The 10840-nt window shown below is 38.1% G+C and overlaps 1 protein-coding gene across 1 annotated transcript; it reads right to left on the reverse strand.

Annotated features, from left to right (window-relative positions):
* Positions 1-3142: 3142 nt before the first annotated feature.
* Positions 3143-10456, reverse strand: LOC107560771 (otolin-1-A). Its single transcript, XM_016245030.1, has 5 exons — positions 10177-10456; positions 9611-10066; positions 9433-9522; positions 7359-7430; positions 3143-4336 (listed from the first exon to the last, which is right to left on the reverse strand). The coding sequence occupies exons 2-5, from the start codon at positions 10053-10055 to the stop codon at positions 3453-3455; spliced, it is 1491 nt and encodes a 496-aa protein (XP_016100516.1). The 5' UTR covers positions 10056-10066; positions 10177-10456; the 3' UTR covers positions 3143-3452.
* Positions 10457-10840: the final 384 nt, after the last annotated feature.

The following is a 10840-nucleotide window of genomic DNA, read 5'->3' on the forward strand; positions in this document are numbered from 1 at the left end:
GCAAACAGTTTGCTGAAGACAACCTGTCAAAGAGCATGAATTACTGGAACCATGTCCTGTGGTCTGATGAGACTAAGATAAACTTGTTTGGCTCAGATGGTGTCAAGCATGTGTGGCGACGCCCTGGTGAGGAGTAACAAGGAAATTGTGTCTTGCCTACAGTCAAGCATGGTGGTGGTAGCATCATGGTCTGGGGCTGCATGAGTGCTGCTGGTACTGGAGAGCTGCGGTTCATTGAGGGAAACATGGATTCCAACATGTACTGTGATATTCTGTAGCAGAACATATTGCCCTCCCTTCAGAAACTGGGGAACTGCAGATGCAAATTAGCTTTATAGCTAACTCTGGCACAACACTGTTGTTGTGCGTTGTCCCTGTACAAATAAATTGAATTTAAAAAAAAAAGATAACAATGGTGCTCACACAAAATATTGACACTTTGGACTCAGTTTTGACATTCACTTAGGGTGTGTACTCACTTTTGTTGCCAGTTATTTAGACAACAATGGCTGTATGTTGAGTTTTTTTTAGAGGACAGTAAATCTGTACTGCTATACAAGCTGCACATTGACTAGTCTAAAGTATATCCAATTTTCATTTCTATAGTATTGTCCCTTGACAACATATAATAAAATGGTTGCTGAAATGTGAGGGGTGTACTCACTTTTGGGAGATACTGTATATACACCATTCACAAGTTTGGGGTCATTGAGATTTTATTTTTTAATAAAATGTTTATTACTCACTTTTTATGCATTAAACTATTCAAAAGTGTGACCAAAAATACATTTATAGTGTTAGAAAAGATTTATATTCTTTAAATAGGTGTTGTTGTTTTGAACTTTATATTCACAAAAATATTAAGCAGCAGAACTGTTTTCAACATTGATAATAATATGAAATGTTTCTTGTGCAGCAAATCAGACACTGAAGACTGAACCAAGTATTTTGTTATCAGTGTATTTTTCGGGTGCCGTAACTGGATAAAAAATATTTTTTTACAAATACAAAAATGTAATGTAGTCTCTCAGTTGAATGGGTGGCCATAAAGGATGTATACATAATTATACAAAGAAAAAAAAATTGTTTATAGTAGTTTTGGACGCTGCTGTCACTGCTTGATATATCATGTCAAGTAGCCAAATAACATGTTGTGCGAATACAGTAGGACATTTGTCGTGGCTGCTGATGACAATCAGGTGACTGGAGTCCTGGAGAAGCGTGTGCAGTCACTATATTGTGTGTTTGCTCTCTCAGGACATGGTAAACCGGAGGATCTCGATGGATATGATGCTGAAGGTAGCTGCCAGTCAGCGCTACAAACAGTTTATTTTCCTCACGCCGCAGAGCATGAGGTAAAGAGCTTCCCTGGTGTTCATGTAAAAATGTGCAGACGTAGTTAGATTAGAAGACATGATTGTGTTAATTGCCTTATTCTTATCATTTATAACGCTAACGTTTTAAATTGATAGTAAAAGTGTAGTGTTCTGCTTTCCTTTTCCCAGTTCTCTGCCTGTCAACAGCCTAATCCGTATCCTCCGTCTGAAAGACCCTGACCGTAGCCAGTCTGCTCTACCTTTCGGTCAGAAGAACCCAGAATGATGCTGTTGTCCAATGAACATCATCTTATGTGTGTGAGGCAAAAGTCAAAGCAGGCAAAGTACTTGCAGCTGACAGCTGCACTTTACAGCTCTCTGTTGCACATATGTTTACAGGTTATTTAAATGTATATTAATTTAGTTATTTAAAACCAAATTTTGCAGGTCTAGTTTTGTTCTGCACTTTAAATCTTTCTAAAAGAATAGTTTTAGGTTTATAAATTTGAACGTGATTCCAATGTTATGTGCATTTATACTTGGTTGAATAAACCTGTTGAATAAGTCATTTAAAAGCCGCTTATAGCTTGTTAATGTTATTTTTTATTTTCCATTGTTTTATTTTTATAACTGAACCAATTAAAAAAATTTATTAAAATGTTTCTAGTATAACAAAAAATTATCTGTCACTATTTTGTGATGTAATGGATCATTCATCAAAAATGCGTAGTGGTCTATTACTGCTGTAACAGTATGGAAAAGTATATTTCAGTTAAAGGAAATCATATGAGAGAGAACCATGTTACCTGTTTTCCATTTCCCTTTTTTTGTGTTTTCAAGAACTTATGAATCTTTAAAGATTGACCTTGAATGTATCCGGCTTCTGAATGGGCAGAATGCAAATAATGCTGTAAATTGTGGTTTCCCAGTGAAGCTTATTACATACCGTCACAATGGCACTGATTCAGTCTTGTGATAATCTTTAAACCTGTACTTCAGTAGAGATCAGCAACTACGTGATGGCGTCCATTTGTCTCTGTCAGCGAGTCTCTTACTTGACTCAGTTTCTCTTTGCTGATTCAGCTTGTCATTGCTAGTTATATCCTGTCATTTTTGAGGCGGTTCCCCTTGACAAATACATTTGTGGTTTTTATGATTGATAGTGTGCAAACTTGGGATTGGAAATTATGTTGCCAGTTCATTGCTCATTCATTGTTCCCTATTAGGTGTTAGTTGGAATATATTCAAACATATGAACAATTATTTAAATAAAAATTAGACCCTTGTGAGTTTCTGTCTGTTAACTTAAGTGATATTTCAGAAATACTATGGCCCGGTTTCACAAATGGGGCTTAGCTTAAGCCAGGACTAGGCCTTTGTTAAATTAAGATATTTATGCAACTTTTACAAAAATGCCGAAAACTTTACAGGTGTGCATCTTGACACAGAACAATGACACTGACATATTTTAAGATTTATACAATTTCTTTGGTAAAAGGGTCCAAAAAATAATGACTCATCATGAAGTACAGAGATTGTTGTCCAATCAAATTCTTCGTAAAATGAGAATGTCCCTCCCCCTAACACCATCTGCATTATAAATATGTAAGTATGATTTAATTTTATAGGTAACAGCTGTAATTTTGCAGATGGAGTATATTTGTAAGGATATACACAGATGTTTATTAACATGAAAAAATCCCTGAAAAATAATTTCAGGGGCTAAATGTTAAAAAAAAATTATCATTTATAATTATTTCAACTGTTGTGTTTATTTAAATGAAATTATTATTACATAAATGTTTTTTAAAAAATCACAGCATTGTTAAGAAAGCAAGACAGAAATAAAGCATTGCTATTTTAATTGTACAAGCTGCTGGCTATTTTGTATAAATATGTAAAGAGCTACAACATAGCTGCCACAAATCATCAGCTTGTGAAAAAAATTAAAGCACAATCCAGCATTGATTGAAACAGTTAGCATAATAATTAGTGGCTGTACAGTTACTGTGAGTAGATGGATCTAAATTCAGGTCTCAAGTACTTTGGGTAATATAGGCGGCTTTCGCTTCACCCCTACAAAATGAAGTACTGGTCTAAAAGGGTTCTTCCAGAGGTCAGTGCGATTCCTGGCCATCAGTCTTTGGTGGCATCAGCATAAAGCAGGAATCCAGAGAATGTGCTGTCGTCCTCGCTGCTGGAATATACACCGTTCCAGTCCCGCAGAGTCTCCAGCCATACCTGGTCTCCAGATGATAGACGGAGCACTGCCATGTTGGAGGCCTGGTCAATGTCCTGGCCGTAAAGGGAGTCGCGAGTTCGCAGTTTCCGAATGCCATTCACCACCAGGGCTGCACGTAGGGGGCGATTACGCACTGTTATGTAGTAGGAAAAGACGTAAACTCCCCCATGAGTGCAGTTGAACTTACTAGCGTGGGGGTCCCAGTGACCCTCCTCATTGTAAATGACTTTGTCAAACTTGATCGGCAGGCCAGGTGGTGGGAACGATCGGCTGGGAAAGAGACCAACGCTGAAGGCTGAGCGCTTCTGAACGACAGGTTCACCTTTAAGGCCCTTGAATCCCCTAACACCTCGTGCTCCCTTCAGGCCTCGTGTGCCTTTCATCCCTGGCATCCCCCTCTGCCCTGGTGGTCCATGGGGTCCTGGAGGACCAGGCTCTCCCTGCTTACCTGGGGGTCCTGGGTCTCCCTTCAGGCCCTTAGCCCCAGGAAGCCCATTTGTGCCATTCAGACCTGGCACACCCATGTCTCCTTTTGGCCCTTGAGGCCCTGGCTCCCCCATACTGCCTTTCTGTCCTTTCTCTCCAAATGGACAGTCTCCTTTGTCACCCTTCTCCCCCTTGATGCCATCTGGTCCGGGGGGGCCAGCTGGTCCTTGTATGCCAGGCTCGCCCGCCTCTCCCTTTGTTCCATTCCAGCCGGGCTCTCCCCTGTCCCCTGGGTCTCCTTTCAGCCCGGTTAAACCTGTATCTCCTTTGTCTCCTTTGAGGCCCATTTCACCTGCACACATTAACATCGAATGGAATTTGAAATATAAGGCCCGTTCTCAGGAAACTGTTAATGTACAATGGTTTGAAAAAGCTACTGCTTAATGTATACTTTGGTTTTCCCACATTAAGTGCCATAATCACCATATACACTTAGGGACCACCATATGAGATTTTTAATGCTTGATTCTAAGGGTGTGCAGCGAAGCCTGTATTTGTATCTGTAACAATCACAAAATTATTCATATCTGTATTCGGATAAAACCGGAAGTAGGTCGGAGCTTGAACCAGAACTTCGTACAGATACATTTCATAAGACCGTTATGTTTATGGTTTTACAGCCTATATTTTTCATAGTTATCTCTGAACAAATATGCCATGTTTAACTAAAATACATATTTTTTTAAGATTATATAATTTATTTAAATATCTTCTAACATTCGGTGCCGATATCCTTGTATAGGCAGTGCGGTTGTGCTTCGAGCAACGTGAGTTCGAGTCCCAGCTTGGGGACCTTTCGTGATCCGATAAATAAATATTTAAATATCTAAATTAAAACAGTAAGGGTTCCTACGCCGTTTATAAATATGGAAATTGATTTAAGTAATTTCCAGGAAATTCATGGAAGGCAACTGCAACACTGCTATTTTGTTTGCGCTTATTTCATTCATAAACTCATTTTGCTACTTCACACACTTGTTACTGTGTTGTAATTTTAGAGGTTTATTTAAAACAACATGTTTTCATTTGGCTCACCGGTTCCTGCGCAGTTAAAAAAATATATAGTATTTAACTTGAGTAATTTGCAGGTCTGGAAAACCAATGGGGGAAAAAACGAGAACAGAGTATGGAAAAATATTTGTGTTTAAACTATTTGCCCTATTCAGTGTTCTAAAATATAAAATTAATCATTTCTAAAAAATAAATTTATCATACAAGAGCAAACAAGCCAACAAGCAAAAGATAAGGAAGCAAACATGCAGGCCTAGAAAATTAATCTGTATTTAAGTTGATTATTGGCCTACTCTTGACAGAGAGCTGGTTTGACTTATGAGAGACCGAGACGGCAATGTGGCTGTTTGATTGGCGATCACGCTGTGCTTATTCATTCGTGTATCATATTGTAGCCTATAAGGTTTAAGTTATTGCCTTTTATATATACACAAATAGTAGAACGTGTATGATGTATTATTTTAGGTAATATTAGGCCTACTCTTGCCAAGCTCTGATTTCTGTGAGAACAGCAATGCGATGTTTGATTTGCGCTCTTTTCATTCATGAAATTTACATTCATGCACTTCACACACTCATTATTGCATGAATTTAGAGGTTTGTGTAAAATATCATGCTGATCCCCTGGCTCACCTGTGAATCTAGCAAACACCAGACTGTGCTGCAGCCTCAGCCGAATATTCGGGCAGAATTATTCGTTTTTGAAGCCATTATCCGTACCTTTCCGAATAAGGTATTCAGCTTCGAGCACACCCCTACTTGATTCTAATTCCTGCATAAGTAGTTACAGCCTTGCAGTTAATCTTTAATTCATATACTTAGATAACAATAAATTGTAATATTATTGCTCAGGTTTGGTGTGCCAAATATTTTACAAAGACAGAAATTACACATTACAGGGCTTGTCCATAACAGAGTTGAACTAAATTAGCTTGATGAGGTCAGTGTACATGTAACAAAATACTTAAAGACTGTAGAAGAAACTTATATCTTTTAGAACTGTTTCACTCCTTTGAATATGATGTCTAACACATCAAACCATTATTTTAAAAAGAGGGGAAATGTCACATAATAATAGGGTTGACCAAAAAGTGAAGGGAAGGTACAAAATCTATATGCATATCACATCATAACAGGGTTTAACAAAAAATAAGGGAAAAAGCAAATTCTAGAATCTTAAAAATGTGTAAAGCACTTTGGGGGGGGGGGGGGGATATAATAAATACCTGTAGTTATTTATTACTTCTAATCCTGAAACTCTTATATCATTTCAACCCTGTCTCAGTTCACTTGTAACTCTTATACTTGGTAAACAGAGTGCATTCTAATAGTACTCCTTAGTTTTGGTGTACCTTGTAAGAAATTATACAATTTAAAAAAAAAAGACTTCACCATAACAGAGTTGAAATATTGAGCTTGATAGGGTCCATATAAAATGTAATGCTTATAAAAATAATCTATATCTGTTAAAACCGTGTGGTACAGAAGACTTTGGCAATGTCACTCTTTTGAATATGATGCCAAAAAGATGAAATCATTATTTTAAAATGGGGTAAAATGTCACATCATAACAAAGATTTGAACAAAGTAAGGGACGGATACAAATTCCAGATTCTCAAAAAATGCGTAAAGCTTTTTAGGGAAAAAAAAATACATAATGAAAACGTGATATAATAAATACCCGTAGATTCGTATTAATTCTAATGCTAAAGCTCTACATTATTTCAACCCTGTCACAGTTCATTTGTAGTTCTTATATTTGGATAACTGAGTAAATTCGATACTGCTATGTTTCAGGAATTATACATTATAATTCGAAAAAATCATCATCTCTGTTATTAGGGGTTCGCTATAACAGAGTTGAAATATAGAGCCTGATAAGGTCAATTTAAACAATGAAATACTAAAAAATATATATATTTGTTAGAATCATGTGGTCAAAAAGACTTTGATGTCAACTCCCTTGAATATCACGTCAAACTATTATTTTGAAAAGGCTGGAAAGTGTCACAATAACTGGGTCAAACAAAGTGTGGGACAGACTAATTCTAAATTTTCTCTGGGGGACATGCAAAGATTTTTAATGTAAAAAGTCAAATTAATGCTGTTAAAATTTCTCTTTACTAAATAGAGTTCTGTCAGATAATGTGTCAGCAGTTCAGTTCTGATAATTCAGTTTGTTTTTTTCCTGTGTAGTAGTAAGTCATGACACTATTTCCTGAGAACAGTCCATAAATCAACAGAGCAAGCATAACAAAGTGAATCAAATACTGGGTTAGGGCCTTTGTCACTGATGAATGTACCTTTCTCTCCTTGTTTCCCGGTAACACCGGGAATCCCGGGTAGCCCACTCACTCCAGGATCACCTTTCTCTCCTGAAGGAGGAAAGGACATCTGTTAACAAACTTCCGAACATTATCTGTAAAGTAACCACAACAAGATGGAACATGCTGTTTTGAAAATCTGTTGCTTGGCTCAAGGTGCTCAAAGATCTCTCCAGATACGTTTGCTTTGTTCTCAAACCTTCACTTGGTATTGTCAGCAATAGATTTGACTCCGCATCAAACTGGAATGATTTGCACATGTCTAGTTTTGCCGAAACTGTTCATCAGCATAGATCTCCACAAAAACCCTGAACACTGGTGCATTTATTTATTCATGTGGTGAAGAGGTTGCTCAGGCTAGAAAAAGAGAAGAATCAGGGAATCTTAGGGAACTAGCATTACCAGTTTCAAGGCAAATTGTAGGTTTTGCCAACTTGTGTGAGCATGCAGCACTAAAGGAAAGGGAGAAGTTCAGTCTATTTGATGTAGGCGTGGTAATTGTTTTTTCTTTGGTAGGGACACAGAAGGAGAAGCCTTTAGAATACACACAAACTCTATGCAATTCTCCTTAACTAAGGTCAAGGTCTTCTCCAGTGTTTGTCCTTCTTGCAAAGCAAGGATATTTGTATACACAATCAACAGATGAGTGTCAGTGTCCCTAATCCTTTGTTTATAACTTTGGATAGGCAAACTGCCATATGTAGAAGTTGTGAAAGAAAGAAAAAATATGATCCTTTTGTAAACAGTATTTGCCTAAATTCCTTACGCTCCTTTATTTGGAAGCTTAGATTTGGAACTCACAATTGTAACGTCATTAACCACTAAGTTCTCTTTCACTTTCTGCAGATTATATTGATTCACTGACCAACTATTTTCATAACAATCTTTCAACCAATTTGTTTAAACACAGTTTCTGCATCCAAATATGCCTGCTACCGTATTATATAATAGGCAAAAAACAGTAAGTGAAATAAATAGTATGCCTGAATTTGTTGTATTCATAAAATGGTAGCCTAAAAGTGCTCTGAAGTGCACATTCAGTGGACACTTTACTATCCCGTGAAGCCACGATAGAGGAGTTGTGAATGGCAGTGAAGTAACGCAACTGACGCTGCAGGTCACATGGCATAGCCAGGTTTCATTCATACTAAACAGAACATTCTTCTTCTTTTTTTTACCGGTTGCAAAGTTCGGACAGTAAGTGATTTCAGATGCAGTCACTGAATGGTTCACTCATCCAGTTTGTTCAAAAACACTAATTGTGAAAATATCACATAACAGAGTTGAACGGAAATGTAAGGGACGGATACAAAGTGTAGATTCTCAAAAAATGTTGAAAGCATTTTAGAGAAAAAAAAATCAACAATGAAAACATGCTATAATAAATACCAGTTGTTTATTACTTCTAACCCTAAAGCTCTACATTTTTTAAACCTCGTCAAAGTTCATTTGTAATTCCTAGATAACTGAGTCAATTCTAGTACCGCTCGGTTTCAGAAATTCTACATTATAATTTGAAAAAAAAAGATCATCAATGTTATTAGGGCTTTGCAATAACAGAGTTGAAATATTGAGTCTGATAAGGCCAATGCAAACATAATGAAATACTTATAAAGACTGTAAAGTCAAATGAAGTAAAAAAGACTTTGATATCACTTCCTTGAATATTGAATAACTGACTACGGCGTCGGTTGCGTTGCTTCACTGCTATTCACAAGTTTGTTCCACATCAAATGTATTTACTCAGTATACTATTTTAGATGCAGTCAATAATTCATTCAGAAACAAACAAATGAATATATTTTGATGGAGTCATTGAATGGTTCACTCAACCAGTTCATTCAAAAACACTAATTCATTAAAGAACCACCACTGTGTGTTGATTGGACACACTGTTGATTCAGTTTTGGCTTCATTTTGGAATGACAATGTAACTGGCAGTATTTTGCCTAAAATATAAGTTACTCAACATCAACTTTTTTTATTGAACCGTTTTGATCATCTCTTGCTAATACTTATGTCGAGCACAAGCACATGACATTACCATACAGACCTTTTCCTCCATGAGGCCCTGGAGCACCAGTGAGTCCATCCTGACCTGCAAGTCCAGGAGGTCCCATCTCCCCCTTCTCCCCTGGAATACCTTGCAAGATGACAATTAAAGAGCAAAGTTTAATTTGGCATTTGATTAAGATAGATATCAACTGGGCAAGTGTGACTCGTCTTCTTACCCGGCAATCCCTTTTCTCCCACTGGTCCTGGAGGACCTCTCTCTGGTGGACAACATTCACAGAAGTTGAAAAAGCACTCATTGTAGTCCAACGTGTAGTTCCCAGGGCCCACCCCAGGAGGAACCATGGCCTCCGTGTGGTAGTCAGCAGAATAAGCATCACTGGAGTAGGTGGTGCTATCAGTGGGAGAAGTAGAGTAAGCGTCCATCATGGAGTCTGTGACTTCCTCTGTGATGCCACTGGCGGTGGGGCTCACAGTGGTGGTTATCGGGTGGGACCCTAAGGGGCCGGGCGGCTGTGGAGGACCCCCTTCATCTCGAGGCGGAGGCTTCTTAGTGGGTTTCAGTCGTGGCCACGGTGTAGTCTTGGGTAGTGATGCTTGATTCCCTGCGGTTGCCACCAGCAAAGCCATCAGCAGGATGACCGGGTGGACAATATTGGGCATTGTACAAGTAGCTGCACACAAACAGCAACAAAATGCGCTGACGACAGACGTGGACGCCAAATGAAAGCTTATAAACTCGATCTTTACATTTTCTGAAGAAAAAAATACTGCTGATACTTACCTAGTCGTTGAACTTGCGTGTCGCCTCTCCGTTCTCTTCTCTAAGAGAAAACTGCATCCAGATCACTACCTTTTAACTACCTGTGCCTCTCTGTTGCCCCTCAGTCCAGCCAATGAGAGTGTGTTCTACTGCATGGGCAGGTGACATACACTTGGCACAGACCAGAGGATTTGATACCCAAGGAGAAGCTAATGAGATGGCTTTAGAAAGTAACGTATCAGTCCTTCTTATTCTTATGCATCTGTATCCCTTGTGTTATATCACTTAGAAGGGCAATTAAAGTGCACACAAAGGTTTAAGGCACTAAAGTTTACACACAAGAATGCACCTGTCTATGTGTCCTGTTCATTCATTTTTCATACGACTATGAATGAATGGAAGTTCATGACAATTTTGTGTCTGAACTAAATTCAGTTAAATATACAATTTAAAGAGTTGTCCCTTTAAAGGGTAAAGAGTTGTCCCTTTAAGGCTACTGGCCCAGGGAAAAGCAGTTGTACAACTAAAGGTACAGTTTTTGTACATATTTTCTGACAGTGTACAGAAAGACAACACATTTTTCAAGGACACCTGTGTAAATTTGTGGAGAATGTTATCCACCTTTTTCTTCAACGTGGAAGTAAGCCTATGGGTGAGACTTCCGGTTCATTAGCCGCTATAGGTA

This window comes from Sinocyclocheilus grahami, unplaced genomic scaffold (genome assembly GCF_001515645.1).
Source record: "Sinocyclocheilus grahami isolate Dianchi unplaced genomic scaffold, SAMN03320097.WGS_v1.1 scaffold742.1, whole genome shotgun sequence".
Classification (NCBI taxonomy): domain Eukaryota; kingdom Metazoa; phylum Chordata; class Actinopteri; order Cypriniformes; family Cyprinidae; genus Sinocyclocheilus; species Sinocyclocheilus grahami.